At 40.1% G+C, this 17,013-nt stretch overlaps 1 protein-coding gene across 5 annotated transcripts in view; it reads left to right on the top strand.

Moving 5' to 3' along the window:
- Positions 1 to 3,624: 3,624 nt before the first annotated feature.
- The window catches only part of CD46 (CD46 molecule), a 52,781-nt gene continuing 39,392 nt past the window's right edge, over positions 3,625 to 17,013 (top strand). For 3 of the 5 annotated variants that reach the window (XM_019666182.1, XM_019666181.1, XM_019666180.1), the window contains exons 1-3: positions 3,625 to 3,879; positions 13,522 to 13,710; positions 14,034 to 14,127. In XM_019666182.1, coding sequence (XP_019521727.1) covers positions 3,759 to 3,879; positions 13,522 to 13,710; positions 14,034 to 14,127 — 404 coding nt within the window. In that variant the 5' untranslated portion in view covers positions 3,625 to 3,758. The remainder of the gene's footprint in view (positions 3,880 to 13,521; positions 13,711 to 14,033; positions 14,128 to 17,013) is intronic. The other 2 variants (XM_019666179.1, XM_019666183.1) reach the window with 2 other exon arrangements.

Consider the following 17,013-nt stretch of genomic DNA (forward strand, 5'->3'; position numbering starts at 1 on the left):
AAGCAATTTTGGAATTCTTATTCTGGAATGGCCATCAGAGCTGTCGTCATATTACCCTTAATGTCCTGAATGTCATCAAAATGTCTTCCTTTCAATATTTCCTTTGTCTTTGGGTAAAGAAAGAAGACACTGGGGGCCAGATCAGGTAAGTAGGGAGCGTGTTCCAATACAGTTATTTGTGTATTGGCTAAAAACTCCCTCACAGACAGTGCCATGTGAGCTGGTGCATTGTCACGATGCAAGAGCCATGTTGGCAAAAAGATCAGGTTGTCTAATGTTTTTATGCAGCCTTTTCAGCACTTCCAAATAGTAAGTTTGGTTAGCTGTTTGTCCAGTCGGTACAAATTCATAATGAATAATCTCTCTAATATAAAACAAAAAGGCTAGCAACATTTTGCAACAAGTTTTCAAACTTAATTCTCAGACCTGGTATAGTAAATCACTTGACAGCAACACCCATTTATTTCATTCAGTATTTAATATGTATTTATTATGCCCCTGCTACAGGCCTACTACTGTCTGGGTACTGGAGAAAACACAAGAAAACTCTATCCTTGCCTCATAGAACTTGTCCAGAAAAATAGGGACCACGTTTCAGAACACAACAAATGGAGCCTCAGTTAGGTCAACTCAAAATAAGTTAAAGAAATCAACATGAAAATCTTCAATTACATTAAGAACAGTTTGATGAACCCCAAGTATAGAAGTTTCACAGATTGGAAGAAAGTTCCAGTAAAAACCCAATCAGTGAGTCTAATCTAGACCTGCAACTAGGAAACCAAACACTAGCCATATGTTATCCCTATCTTTTAAATATTTTCATGAAAAAACAAAACAAAAAGCAAAACTTGACTTCCAAGCCTATGTAGAAGCAGCCTGCATGGTGGGCATTATACATTCAGAGACCAAGAGTAACCACATAGGATGGTCTGAACATAAAAATTCCTAACTAAAAGCTAGGATGGCAGGTAGTTACATCCTAGGCCTGTAGCTTCCTTGACAATCTTTACCTGAAGTAAACCTGTCTATTGTCTTTTTGCCATCTAATATAACATACCTTAGAATGTCAGAGTAATCCATTTTTCCGGACCCCTCAGGGCTCAACCTGCCACACCAGAGAATGAGACCATAGAACCCCTCACTGTTATCTTGTTCCCCGAATACCATGTCTATGTGCTGTAAATGTTAATTATTAACTATCCTGTACCCACCAATGTAAAAGAAGTATGTATTTCTGTTTTACTTTTTATCTAATCCCAGAGATTTCCCCTTTGCTTTCTCCTGCCCCTTTAATCTACCACCGATGGATTTCATTTAACCCGTATTATGTCTCCTCCTTTGATTCTAATATATAAAATAAACTGCAAAACTGTCATTCTCCAGAGCTTTTCTCAATCTGTTGAGATTTTGCTTCTCTGCAATTGTCGTCAGTTTGGCTCAAATAAACTGATAAAAATTGTCTACAGGTTTGGGTGTTTCTCATGTCGATACCTAGAAATAGATGAGAAAGGTTTTTTTTCAGCTTTATTGATATATAATTGACATATAACATTGTGTACACATGACTGTAGAGAATAATAGATTCTTTTCAAAAATATGTGACAACATTGTGCCATAAAACATTTGTTATATCACTCTTTTACAACTGTAATAATGACTAGAAATGATAATTCCCCCTCATTGAGTTTCCTATTCGCTGTCTCCCTAATTATACCTCCTTCAAGTAAGTGTCATCATGGAATGTCTGGATTTAATAATCCAAGATTCTAAGGTGTTTATTTTATACATTACCTCCACACTTAATGTTTTATATGCTCTGTCAAGAATCCAAACATTGTGTTGGTCTGAGAGGAATAGAAAATTACATGATTTGTTGAACCCAGAAAGCCTTTAATAGAATACATCTCATATAGAATTGTTTAAATATATATAAAGTTTTGTAATTCCAGAAGATGCATCTGAGGTTTATATGAAGAGCTTCCATTTCTTCACCATCCTTTCATTCTTTAACCCTGTGCGATATAGAGTCTATCCCCACCATTCTATGAAAAAAGTAGATGTTGATATATATCAGTTGGGTTACTACAATTTTTTTCTTTACCTGATTTCAAATGTAACTTGGGTCAATACAGAAAACTGAAAACACAAAAAATGAAATATGCATAATCTTACCAACTATTAGTTAATTTTGGTAATTGCCTACTAATCTTTTTTTATGTATATCAATATATTACTTTTGTTTTATAAAAGTAATACCGCAAGCACATACTAATTTGGAGTCTACTTTCCCCACTTAAGAATATAGCATAGTTTTCCACATTTCTATTTTTTTATATTTCTTGCCACACTGAATTTCATCCCGTAATGTCCCCTAGCAAAAATTCCTTATACTTTTGCTAGACACTAAAGAGCTTATATTTTTCCAAAATTATACATCTTTGTTCACAGGTCTGATGATCTATCTCTGTGGGATGACTTCTAAATGGGACTTTGGCTTTAAAAGTCATGTCCATTTAAAAACTTCAAAACACGAAACTTATGTTTAAAATTAAAGTTTGTGGGTGCTGGTTCCCCCTCCCCCCAATGTTTACTCAAGTTGGTTGCTGTTTTTATTCTTTGCAATAGCAAAAAAAAAAAACACCAATCTTTTTATTCCGTCCTTTTAATGGGGTTCAGGTTGGTTTGTTTTTTTCTTTTATTAGTCATACAGGTTTACTCACAACTCTACCAATAAATCTTGCTCATTCCTAACGTTCCAGCACCGAGCGACATTTCACCAGAAAAGTTCTTCCCATTATTAATGCCTACGCATCCTAACAAGAAGCATTCATCGCTTCTAAGGATTTGGCACTTAATACCTTTGTCCTTACCTTTTTCAAGTATGTATATTTCCTGTTCAATATAACATTTTGCTCAAGGACGAGGGCCCGTATGTTTATGGCTAGGTGTTTCATAATTTTCCTGCCAAGGGGTCCTCTCAAAGCAGTAGGGGCAGAGTCATTTACATAAGCGGTTGGGAGTGCAGTGGCCAAAGCATCTTTGTGATTTTGAAACCTAGCGGGCCTTGAGACGATTCAGTAGCAGACTTTTAACCACAGGGATTTCAAGTATTGTCCTTAAGTATGCCTGATCAACGCCAAGCGTTGAGCAAGGGCCCTGGCGATCCTGTCAGACTGGAATGGAAGCCTCAGGACAAAAGTGAAGGTCTGAAGGGTGTTGGCCCCAGGGCGACCCGCTGTCTATGATCTGGGTTTCTATTTTAAGGTCAATGCGCTTTATCCAAGCGCTACGGAAAAAGGGCAATGACGACTCCACCAGCTAGTTTCCGCCCCACCCTTCCTAAGTGGGGCTGTACGGTAACCGTTTACAACAGGCGCCGTGAACCACCATTTCCGGCAAACCGCCGCGGTGCTTCCGGGTAGGTAAACAGCCAGAGAACCAATAGCCAGCCCTACGAAGGGCGCAAGCAGAGCCGGAGCTGTAGGGAAAACCCGAGAGGGGGAGGTTCCAGCCAAGGCCACGCCCCACCCTTCCGGGCCTAAGGCACCGCCCCGGAGCCGGGGGTCCAGCCTTGCAGCCCGCCGATTGGTCCAGCCCGGCCTTGTTAGCCGCCTCACTTCCGCTTGGGCGTGGCGCTCTCCAGGCTCACTTGCGGTTCTGCGCTTGGTATTTAAATAAGAGTGAGTGTGGGGTTTGCTGGTTTGGTACTGACTTTTAAAAAGGGCATCTGCTTGCTGCTCCTCAAGTTTTCCCGGAAAATGACGGCTTCTTGCGGGACGCGAACGACACCTCCCCGCTGCCATGAGAGTCCCTTTTCTTCTTGGAGCTTTGCTGGGATCCTTTTGGTGGCCCTTGTGCTCCAGCTACCCGCATCCTCCGGTAGGGGCTTGGAGAGCGTTTGCGCTCTGGCGGCGACCTGGAGCGGGTCCTGGAGCAGGCCGGCGGGAGCCGAGGGAGGGAGGGGATGCGGGGAGCTTTGCTTGGTGGGAAGGGTAGGAGGCGCCAGGCTGTGTCGACCCAAGTGTTGCGGAGTTGGGGGGAAGGCGTGGCCAGAGACCTCGTGCTGTGCGCGGATCCCGGGCGGTGGGGACCAGGTAGTGGCCGCAGTGAAGGTTGTTTGTTGGTCGGCGCTTACCCTCGCCGGGCGCCGGGCGCGGTCGGTGTTTGCGCGGGGTCCAGCCTGCTGCAGGTGTTTCAGGGCTGAGCTCATCGGGCTGGGGAGCGCACACCTGGTGCTCCAGGTGAGGGCTTGCTCTTGAGTGCCCATGTGCGTGGGGATGTTGCTTAGGGCCCGTGCTGTGCCCGTGGGGAGGGTTTGCGCTGTGGACTCCGGTTGGGGTGATGTCTTGGTTAGTGAGGTGTTTGTGCCGCCCTCGGTTGGGCTGGAGAACCTTGGGCAGGGTGTTACCGGACGTGTGTTTTAGGGAAGTGGCCAGGCTCGCGGTGCTGAGCGAGCGACAAAGAAACTGCTTGCTTGTGTGGGAGTGGGGGGGTTGGGGAGCGCAAATTGTGCTTCTAGCCCTTGGGAGAGCAGGTTCTGGATGTCTGGATTTAGAGGGTTTTGGAAGGGTGTCCGGTGCTTTTGTACCGAAAGTTAACAGGTTCCTTGTTGCCCACATTCATATTAGGATTGATTTGCAGACTGTTGTGCGTTTTTTTGTTTTTTTGTGGGGTTTTTTTTGCCATGGAATCTTCTTGTTCCCATCCAGTATATGCCGTATCCCGTTCAATTACTTAATGGCCTTTTGGCATTGTTTTCCTTCTTTTTTCATTAGGTTGAGTCATATTTGAGGGGATATGCGAAGTAACATAAAACACATTGGTAGCCAAACCAACTGAGAAATGAGTGTCCTAAAAAAATGGACAATAAATACTGTTAAGATGTTTTTTCCCCTATTGCTCATAAACTAAAGCTGAAGGCCTATTCACTAAGTTTATTTCGTGTTTCATTAAATGGAATAAGTACTTTATATGCTAAAAAAAAGACACTTATTGTATAAAATTTACACGAAGGACGACCACTTTTAATACTTTGGTGTATTTCCAACTGTCTTTATATGCATGTGTGTTTCTATATCCAAGTCATTTTTAGGTTCTTACTACATATACAGTTTTATACTGCATTCTGTCCTTGGTAGAATTCTTTCAGTAAATAATTGCTTTGTATGTGCCAGGTCCTGTGCAGGTCCTGAAGAACACTGGTGAGCAATAACAAACCATTCCTATTTTCATGATCCTTATGTTTGCAAACACACACGAATATAAGCAGGGACTGTGTTTTGCTCACTGTTAGATCCCGTGCCAGGCACACAGTAGGCAATCAATAAATATTTGCTAACATTTATTGAGAGTGGCAGACACTAGCCAAACCATAGTACTAATGTGTTATAACCCAAGAGAAGTGATCTGGAGCAGGAATGTGATTCTCTGACAGCATTTAACAAACGACTGGTACAAGGGAGGACCTCTGCTCACCAGACAGGCCGAACTCTGCCACTTCGGGGCTTCTGCACAAGCTCTTCCCGCAGTCAGGGAACATTCTCCTCCTGCCTCTTGCATAATTGGCTCCTTCTCATCCTTCAAATTCAGTTGTGATGTTATCACCTCAGAGGGACCTTCTCTTACCACCCTATCTCAGGTAGACATCACACACATTTCAGTTCAAATCATCCCTTACTTCTCTTCACCCTCCCAAAACTATTGTTTTCTGTTCTCTCTCCGCTGGAATGCAGAGATCTTGTGTGCCTTGTCACACTTGTGTTTCCAAATGTTCAACTTTTTGCCTCCGTATCAACACTCTTATATAAGTATTAAGAACCAGGAAATTAAATATCATATTCAGCTGGCTCTTAGAGCTCAGGAAAAAATGTCCTCTTGCCTCCAGAAGGAAGGTTATCTGTTTTCCTTAAACAAATAGATAACCAGATAGTTCTCTAGCAAAATGGGTTTATTCGGGAACAACAAAGAATTTCATGTGGGACATATGATCCAAAGATAAACCAAAAGCAAGTCCAGAGAAAGAAAGGGGGCGGGAAGGGGGACTGCTCTTTTATGGATTTGGGAGGATCTGTTGTAAAGTGGAGCCCCTTGGAGGGAACTGGATGTTCGAAGTCGAGTGACTTTTTATTGGGTGAGTTATGGCAGTCTCCCATTGGCTGAGCTGTTAGTAGGAAAGGAAGAATCTTCCTCCTGTTGAGATAGAAAATGGTATCAGTTCCTGTCAGATATATGGTACGTCTCTACCTGTTGGGATTATTAGTGTGTGTTGAGTGACGTGTGTGAGAGTTCTCTCTTCTAGCCTCCTGACTCCATTTTAAATGTGGTGTCTTTATTAATTTTCACATATTCCCCTTTTGATGAAGATTTTTCTCTGAAATCACTGATCAAGTATCAGGTTTTTCTGGACTCAGTGGTCTTTCGTCCCTTGTTTCCAGGAAGGACCTTTTCCTGAGTGTCATGTCTCATGTTGTAGGAAAGACTACATATTGGGAACGTATTGTGATGACGTTTGAGTACCAAGAGGGGCAGCGGGGGCAGCCTCTCAGGAACTTCCCATCTCAAGTCTGTATCTTAGAATAGTGAGCCTGGCAAAAGCACACTCAGGACTGAAATAACTAAACAAGGCTTTGGGAAGACACAATGCAGGAATAAAACATGAAGCAGTTAAACAGTATTGTTATGTCAAAAGAAACTTTAGAACAGAATATCTCATCAGTAATACAGCCTGTAGGTTGCAAATTCAGACTCTGAATTGGCTAAGGATCCAGAATCAGTTAATAGTCAAATAGAGAGACTTTTGTGAATTTTAAACCTTCAAATTGGCCTGCTCTGAGCATCTTGGGAAAGCAGTTTCATCAGGTGTCTTCTGCTTCAATTCTGGGAAATCTTCACTTTCAGGTCACCAGGTGGTGTGCAGGTCCAGTCAGGGTTAGGTGCTTTCTTTAGATGTGTCACGTGACTCCAGGAGCCTGTTGCCTGGAGTTTGGTGGCACAAAGGTTGGTTAGCAGGACCTGATAGGGGCCTTACTAGTGAGGGTGAGGAGAGCCTTTCTGAAGGTGTCTTTTCCAATAGATGAAGTGTCCAGGTTTCAGAGTGTTTTTTCCTGAAGGTCTTCATCTCCCTGGAGTACACTGTGAAAAGATTGCTCTACCAGAACATGGTGAATTTTCATAGAACTTAGGCCTTTACGATATTGAAGTTTATCTCCTTTTATCAGCTGTGGATCAAAATAGGCAAGGGCCAGGCGCATCAGGTACCCTGTGACTATCACAAGGGGTGAGAGTTTATGAGTTCCAAAGGAGGCAGATCTGAGATTTAGAGGGGCCAGTGCTTTTGGCCAAGGTATTTAGACAGCCTGTGCACATTTTGTCAGCTGTCTTAATGCCATTAGTGCGTTCAACTAAACCTGATTGAGGGTAGTCAGCTCACAAGTGTTGTAAAATGGGCCACCTAGCACACATCTGTCAAAGCAGCTGACTGATAAAATTGGGTCCCCAATCCCTGTGGGTTCTGGAGGGGTTTTCTAGGTAGGGATACTCTTTTCCAAAAGGACTTTGGCCATAGAAGGGGCAGTAGCCTGTCTACAAGGAAAAGCTTCAGTCCAATGAGAAAACATACTGTCACTAAAACATATTTATATCCCTGAGATGGGGAAGTGGTATGGAATCCATTTGCTACAGCACAAATGGTCTATTAGGCAATTTAAAATGTCCAGGATGAGTGGGAACAGGCTTTCCTGGGTTGTAATTTGGACAAGTGAGATTGATGCTTTTTGTGGCCTTATTAATATTTCCCCACCAATACTAACTTATAAATGCTATCATTTTGTCAGTGAACCAAAGGTTTAATGCATGTACAGTAGTCAGGAGTGGGAATGTTAGTGTCTCTGGTAGGACTGGGTTGTTATTTGGCCTGAACCAAAGCTTTCTGTTTTTATCAAATCAATAATTGTTGGGTTTCCAAATTTGTTTTACCTTTTCTGAGGCCAGTTGTTGGGCTTCAATCGCCAGTTTTTCTAAGTTCTCATTTGAGGAAATATCCCTTTGGGCCATGCCAGAGTTTGACTGCTGTTGGTTACTTTAAGGACAGCATTCCTTGCGAAAGTGTCAGCAAGGTGATTTTCCTTAAGTTTCCAGAGTCAAGTTTAGAATGCCGTTGGATCTTAATAATAGTGAAAGCAGCAGGCAAAATTGTAGCATTCAGTAATTCCTGAACATACAGGCCATTTTACATTTTATCTCAGCTGACAGTAAGGAAGCCATGTTGTTTCCGTCACTATCCAAAATCATGAGCTACTCTGAAAGCATATCTATTATCAGTATGAATGTCAGCAGTTTTGCCCTTGGCTAGGGTGCAGGCCTCTATGGGCTTGTTGGGCTGCAGTAGCCAAAGGCAAAGGTGATAGGTCAGTTCTATCAAAGGGTGTTGATATTGCAGACTTGCACCATATTTGTTATTTCAATAAGAGCTATTACTGAACCATGTGAAGTCAGCCTTACTCAAAGGAGCTTCCCCCAGATCTAATTTATTAAGGCTTCATCCTTTTCTGGTTAAGGCCTTGTTTTGTCTGAGAGGACTCGGTTGGCACTTTGGCCTGACTCTTGAAATCAGGCTGTTGCACTGGAACTGTGATGGCCTTCAGATAGATTCCTTTTGGAACTGGGCTGTTTCTACCGAAACTGTCCTGGCCTTCAGTCCACTTTTGATAATGTTCAAATACCATTTCTATTAATAGTAGTAGTGGAGATTAGGTTCATAATAAACTAAGCGTAACTATTTTGACGTGAAATAAATGTAAAACTCGGGTAAAGGGAAATATCTATAAACTAATGACAAAAATTTGAATATAGGCATGAAGAAAAAAATGTGATTTGCAGATATCTCTGGAACTAGTTGGCTGAATAGTAAAAAATTTGAATTTTGATCAAAGAGTGTATAGAACTGATAAGAGTGCTCATTCAGCTCTGACACTAGGTACTAGAAATGCAGGGGTGAGTGAGATGTGATCCTCAAGAAGGTGACAGTCTTGTAGGGAATATAAGTAATAAAGAATTACAATACGAAAAGTTTTATGAAATAAGTCAGTTGGGGTATCATGATGGCATTAACTCAGTATTTTCAGTGAGAGTTGTCAAGAGACTCAAGGAAGCATTGTCAGCTAAGATGAAACTGAAGGATGAGTGGGTGGGCAGAGTGGCAGGGTCTCTGGTGTAAACGGAAGTCACGTGATGTATGGAGGCCTAGAAGTGCTAAAGTAATTCATGAAGTATAATAATAGACACTGCAAGGAATTCAATATGGCTTGACAATAGCGTGCAAGAGTGAGCAGGCTTATGATAGTCACGGATTTTAAAAGTCTGTTAGCTATGTTAAGGAGACTCAGACATTATCTTGAGGGCTTTGGGGGACCATGGGAAAGTATCTGATTAGTAAGAGCCTTGGTCACTGTGTCATATCAACATGACTCTGGGAGTAATATGAAACATGAATAAGCGGTGGCAAGGCAGGTGAGGAGACCTACTCAGAAACTCTTACGGCACTCCAGATAAGAAATGATACTGACTCTAATTAGAAGTGAAGGCTAGAACTGGAAGGATGGAACAGGCATTTCAGTTGTGGGAACAGTTTAACTAGTTTGCTGTGTGTGTATGTGAGTGTGAAGAATCAAAAGAGTTCACACTCTGGCTTCATTATGTTATTGGAGATAGTGTGACACTCCCCAAGTGGAGCTGTGTGGGGCGGCAGTTGGATAGATAGACTTGGCACCCAGCTGGAGATCTGTCATGGAGAGGAATTTGGGATTCAGCTCTTCTCAGAGGTAGGGAAGTCATGGGAGTGTATCTGCCCACCCAGGAGGTCTTCAGAATGGAATAAAAAGAGTTCCTAGAACAACCTATTAGGAGCATCATGTTATGCACTGAGGCAGAGACGGAAAAGCAGCCAGAGGACAAGCTGAAAACCAGGGTGGCAGTGCCATCCTGGAAACCAGAGAGACAGCTTTTCAGGCAGAAAGGAGCAAAGACAGAGTGATCAGCTCCAGATGTTATAGACAGGTGACTAAAATTACAGAGGAAAAAGGTGTTAGGGTTCATTGACCAAAAAGAATGCTTAATGACTTTGAAAGTAAATGAGTTTTGTAGGCCTGGAAATGAGAAATAAAATTGATAGGTGTAGATACCAGAGCCTGCATCTTGGGAAGCAAAGAAAGCTTAAAAATAGGTTGTGTAGACGAACAGGATGGCCAGGGTTCATTGGGCTTCTAGTTTTCGTCAAAGACTCTGATTTTCTGAAGGCACCCATCTGGACAAGGGTGTGTGGACTCGTGTCAGGACGCAAGTTGAACCTTTGCAGGCAGGTATAGAGTGCTTACACGAGTTTGCGAAATGTGAAGAAGGTGAGCAGTTCTCTTGATCCTCAGCGGAAAACTATTTCATGGTCCTGAAACTCACCTGGAGCACTGGGGAATTTTCTGAATGTCACCTATGATATATAATGTCATCTATTGTTAAAGTATAGCACTGCAGCCTAATTAAATGATATTTAACTATCTAGAAAACAAAAACAAAATAAAAAAAAACTAAGTCAAGGTGCTGTTTTTCTGGATCTGGGAATGTGTAGTTTGAACATCCCTGTAGGAAAAAAAATGCAATGTCTGAGCAAGGAGAGAAATTTGTTTATTAAGAAAGTGTAATACTGGGGGGCCGGCCGAGTGGCTCAGTTGGTTAAGAGCTTGCACAAGAGTGCAAGCTCTGAGCAACAGGGTTGCCGGTTTGATTCCCACATGGGCCAGTGAGCTGTGCCCAAGCCGAGTTGCTGCTGAGCTGCCAACAAGTGGCAGGATGGCTCAGCTGGTAAGAGCACGTGCTCCTAACAACAAGGTTGCCTGTTCGAGATGGTGGGATACGCTCCCTCGCAACTAAATACTGAACTCAGCACCTTGAGCTGATCTGCTGCCCGGTGGCTCAGGGGATAGAGCGTGTGCTCTTAACAACAAGGCTGTCGGATCGACTCCCACATGGGATGGTGTCTACACCCACCCGCAACTAAGACTGAACTCAGCACCTTGAGCTGAGCAGCTGTGAGCTGCCCACAGCCAGCCAGATGGTGACTGGACTTGGAGCTGAGCTAGCTGCACCCTCCACAACTAAGATTGAAGGACAACTTGGCTGTTCCCCTTCCCCAATTCCCCAACACTGTTCCCTTCCCACAATTTTTCAACACTGTCCCCCTCCCCCAATTCCCCAATAAAAATCTTAAAAAAAAAAAAAGTGTAATACAGGACTCAATTATTATAGTGTATAAAGCTTGTAATCAATTGGTTGCCAAACCAAATTTTAAACTCCACATATTACTGAAAGCATGTCTTTCATGATGCATGTTAGCAGAAAGAAATACTTCAACATTTTTTAATGGATTAAACCATCCAATTGACATTTCTTTTTCCATACAGAGCACTACATGTGAAAGTCACATTAGGAATCCTCTCCTTTATATGCTTTCAAGATAGTTACTGAGATTGCATGAAACAAAAGATACTTGTATAATTTAATCACGAGCTTGCTGTTGTTTGAGTACTTTCTTGGTGGTTCCAGGAAATTCTAGAATGAAGTTGTGCATTTGTATCTATAAGGAAATATATAACATTTCTAGCCCATGTTTGTTTTCCTACTGAAAAGAGAATGTCTGGCTCAGGGTATTTAGTAAATGTCACTCCTGTACTAAACCTGTGTTTAAACAATGCTTTTAAGTACTAGTGCTTTTGGTTAGTTAGCTTTTTGCTTTTGTTTTGTGTTGGGCAGTTGATTGAGGAACATTCAGATATCAAGGTCAGCACAGTGGAAACGTTGAAAATATTTTGCTAGTAGGTGGATTTCAGGACATGGTGGAAATTAAACGTTGGACTATGTATAGAGACAATTTTAGAATTTAGAATAGGCTATGAAAGAAGGCTAAAATTTCATATGCCTAGAGTTCTCTTAATCAGTCTCTCAGTCTGAAGTAAGACCAATCCAGGCAGTAAAAACACAGGTTCCTCAGGATCAAAATAGATCTATGTTCTTTCTTCTTAGGTCCTTAACCTCACAGGAGAAGCCTCTTCATTCTTTGAGCCCTTTAGGGGTTTGCTTGATGTGTCTTCACCCCATTTTTTACATAATATTTCTAACAGATGTGTTAGGTTTTCAATCACACAGGTAATTTAAAGGAAGAGGAATTGCTGAAGTAGAAATGACACTATTCTAGGAAGAAAAGGACTACCAAACAAAACCAAAACAAAACAAAAATCAAAAAGCAAAACAAACAAAAAAAGCCCAGAGGTAAAAAGTTGTAAAAGTATAGCAATACATATAGTAGTTTAACTGTAGGGCTATTTGGATATACAGCCGAAACAGCTACCTCAGGGAACTGATCAGTAAAGGAAGATTCAGTTACAGTAGGTTCTTTTACATGTTTGTTTGTTTGTTTTTTTCTATAAATATACTGCTGGCGGGTATCCCGGGTTTCACATCTCTGGACAAAACCAACAATATTTTCTATCTGCAGTTGGGAATCCGATGATGCAGAGAGCCAACTCTACGCACTGTTCTCCACCACTTTATAAAAGGGATTTGAGCGTCCGCGGACTTTTGAATCCTCCGGGAGTCCTAGAACCGATCCCCCCACAGATACAGAGTTAAAGACTGTACTTTAGTTTTGGGGGATTCAAAAATTACATGCAGATTTTTAACTGCATGGAGGCCTGCGTACCCAACCCCCACATTGTTCAAGAATCAACTGTATATTTAAATAATAATAAAACAATGAAATAATATCAAGAAAGCAGATTTTTTTTTCATGTAAGGCTCTTCAAAGTAGTAAATGGTGTCTGTTGACTTATAAAATGATCATTTCACTAATATGAAATGAAGTCTTATATTTTGAAATGCTTTAGTCCATATTTACTTTGATCTATGAAACCCACAGTGCTTATTTGATAGCCACCTCTTACCATACATAGCATTTCTTAAGCACCGGCTGGGTACAGTGTAGTAGAAAAGGAAAGCATATAATCCCTGACCTTTAGGAACTTGCTTCCTGAGAGGAGACTGAGCCTGAAGTGACAGGTCATCATCAGCTTGTGTTACAAACTATGGAAGAGTAATCTGAGCAGACTGCTATGTCCTATACAAGTCTTGTTAGGGCGGAGGTGAGTGTGAAAGGAATTTAGAAAAACCGGGGAAGATCGCATTCATATAAATATATTTTAAAACCATAAACATTGCTACAGTGTCTTCATTATACTGTTGCGGGAATAGTGACCTTATTCCCCAACCAACCAAAGCTACTAGGATGTTATTTAAAGCAAGCACCGCACGTCCTCCCCTACTACCATCATTTAGGTGAAAGCATGGAGTGATCATTGATAACCTTGCCAAGGACCTTTCCGTTTATTCTGTACCACCTGCCTGCTGCCAGGCCACAGTCCCTGGCTGGCGAAAATGATAAAATACTTTATGTTCGTGTTCTTATTCTCTTATGCACAGATGCCTGTGATGATCCACCAAGATTCCAAACTATGAAGCTCACGAATGCTTCTCAAGACCCTTATAGCCCTGGGGACAAAGTAGAATATGAGTGTCGCCCAGGATACAAGCGTCTCATGCCGGCGCTTGCCACCACTGCTGTTTGTCAGCCTGATAACACATGGACACCTCTCCAGGAGGCTTGTACAAGTAAGTAAACAGAACTTAAAAAAAAATTTGCTCTAGAGATTTTTTTTCACATTTTAGGATGCATATTCCACTATGACAGTGATGGTTTTTTCATGTGGATATAGGTTTTAGGTAGTAATGTATTTTTTTGGACTTTCAAAATCTCCAGGGAATCTTTTTCTTGGCAGTGGTTGTCAGAGTAAATGTGAATCTTAAGTTTGGGCTTTTAATAGTTAAAGAAAATTATATTTTCATCAGTTCAATAGAACAATGTAGAATTTTTATTTCCATTTAAACCCATTTTGAAATTGGTATAAATTAATGAATTTCAAATTTTCTTTCAGGAAAATCATGTCCACAACTAGGAGACCCCATAAATGGCCAAGTAAATGGAACTTTCCTGTTTGGTTCAAAGGCTCACTATGCTTGTAATGAGGGGTAAGTAGAGGAAATAAGGTAAATATTACTAGTTCGAGTTTTTGTGTTTCTTCTACGCATTCTCATAATGTTGATTTCACTTTGCTTTCAGTGTGACAAGTTGTACTTACAGCCAGTCAACTCTTGGGCTTTTCATGGAGACTGAAAAGATGTGTAATTAATGCAAAGAAATTTCAATTGAAGGAAAGCAAAATTGTATAATACTTACTGTATGTAATAATAAGCATTAAAAAGGTAATCATCATGGTGACTGTATCCATGACAACTAAGTGCACCCTATTTAAAATGGGCAACTCTCAGAGCTGAAGCGGGGCTTATAGAAATGTGAGGTAGAATAGCCCACCGAAGACTTTCTTATATCGAGATAACTCTATAAAGTATGACCAGATGAAAATTGACCTGTTTAGCCTGGACCTTAATGTTGATCAAGATCTCTAAGTTGGAAAGCCTTATTTCTGAGACTGTCACAAATTAGTGAAGCCTCACTTAATAGTGACCTTTGTTCTACAGGGCCCTTTTAATACTACATATTCGGGATATTGGGCATTTATGACAAATGTGCATTTAGTGGGTAAATGTACTAATAGTACACTGTAGAAATGCAACTAATTTTTTTGTGACTTTGTCCTGCAAATTTGCTGAATTCGTTTATCAGTTCTAAAAGCCTGCGTGTGTGTGTGTGTGTGTGTGTGTGTGAGATTTTCAGGATGTTATACACGTAAGAACCAATTATCTGCAAACCGATAATTTTACTTCTTCCTAACTAATTTCATTGCCTTTATTTTATTGATTGATTGATAGCCTAATTGCTTTAGCTAGATCTTCAGTACTTTGTTGAATAGAATTGGTGAAAGTTCACATCCTTGCATTGTTCCTGATCTTAGAGGAAAACCTTTCACCTTTTTACCATTAAGTATGATGTTTGCTGTGGGTTTTTCATGTATAGTATTTATTATCTTCAGGTAGTTTCCTTGTATTCCTACTTTATGGAGTATGTTTAGAGTGAGAGAGTGTTAGATTTTGTGAAGTGCTTTTTCTGCATCAATGGAGATAATCCTGTGTATTTTCCCTTCAATCTATTGATGTTGCATTTACATTAATTAATTTTCATGTGTTGAGTCATCCTTGCATTCCAGGAATAAATCCCACTTGGTTGTGGTGAATAATACGTTCATTGCGCTGCTCAATTCTCTTTGCTTATTTTGTTGAGTTTTACGTTAAGGTTCAAAAGGGGACATGTGTCTGTAGTTTTCTTTTTTGTGTGTGTGTGGTGTCTTTGTCTGGCTTTGGTATCACAGTAGTGCTAATCTCATACAATGAGTTCAGAAGACTTCCCAATTCAATTTAATTAAAAAAAATGAGAAGAATTGGTTGTAGTTCTTTAAATATCACCAGACACCATAAGGTCCAAGGATTTTCTTTATTGGGAGATTTTTTATTCCAATTCGATCTTCTTACTAGCTCTATGTCTACTCAGACTTTCTAATCTGTGTGATTTCATCTTGGTAGGTTTCATGTTCTAGGAATTTTTCCATTTTATCTAGGTTAGTTAATTTGTTGGTATAAAGTTGTTCATAGTACTATCATATAATATTATGTATTTCTGTAGAATCAGTATTAATGTCCCCCATTTCATTTCTGAATTTAGTAATTTGGCTCTTCTCTTTTATTTATTAGTCCATCTAGGTAAAGGCTTGTGAATTTTGTTGATCTTTCTGAAGAACGAACTTTTGGTTTCAAAGTTTTTTTTTTCTATTGTTTTTCTCTTCTCTAAATTGTTTTTCTCTACTCTAATCTTTATTATTTACATCTTTGTGCCAGCTTTGGGTTTAGTTCTTTTTCTAGTTCTTTAAATTGTGAATTTAGTTGTTCATTTCAGGTGTTCTCTGTTGTAAACTTTCATAGCTATATATTCCCCCATTGGCACTGTTTTTGCTGCAGCTCCTAAGTAAAATGTTATGTTTTCATTTTCATTCATCTCAAAGTAATTTATAATTTCTCTCATGATTTCTTCTTTGATCCATTGGTTATTTAAAAGTGTGTTGTTCAATTTTCACAGTTAATTGAATTTTCCAGTCTTCCTTTTGATGTTGATTTCTAACTTCATCTCATGTGGTCAGAAAATATACTTTGCATGAAATCTATTTTTTTATCTATTGATTATTGAATATTAATTTGTGGTCTAGTATAATTATGTTATTATATATTATGTGATTAGTTTATTAGTAGCATTAATTTGTAATGTAAACTATGGTATTCCCTGGAAAATGTCTCATATGCACCTGAAAATATGTATTCTGTTGTTGGTTAGAGTGCTCTGTCTGTGTCTGTGAGATCTAGTTTGTTTATTGTGTTGTTGAAGTCCTCTGTTTCCTTATTTACCTTTTATGTAGCTGTTCTGTCCATTATTGCGAGTGGGGTATTGAAGTTTCCAGGTATATCTTAGGAAGCCTGTTATGTAGAAATGTGTATCTCTCCCTTCAATTCGTATATTTACATGGTCTGTAGTTTGGTGCATAAATATTTATAATTGTTATGTCTTCTTGCAATATTGAACCTTTATTAATATATAATGTCCTTCTCTGTTTTTGTAACCGTTTTTTATTTAAAGTCTATTTTGTATGAATTAATGCAGCCACCTCTGCTCTTATGGTTACTATTTGCATGGAATACATTTTTCCATTTTTTCACTTTCAATTTGTTTGTCTTTCAAGTGAGTCTCTTATAGACAGCATATAGTTGGGTCATTTGTTTTTACCCATTCTGCCAACTTCTGTCTTTGGATTGGAGAGTATAATCATTTTAAATTTAAAATAATTACTGACAAGAAGGACTGCTTTCTGTTATTATGCTATTAGTTTTCTACATGCCTCATGGCTTTCTGTC

Source organism: Hipposideros armiger, unplaced genomic scaffold (genome assembly GCF_001890085.2).
Source record: "Hipposideros armiger isolate ML-2016 unplaced genomic scaffold, ASM189008v1 scaffold_464, whole genome shotgun sequence".
NCBI classification, from domain to species: domain Eukaryota; kingdom Metazoa; phylum Chordata; class Mammalia; order Chiroptera; family Hipposideridae; genus Hipposideros; species Hipposideros armiger.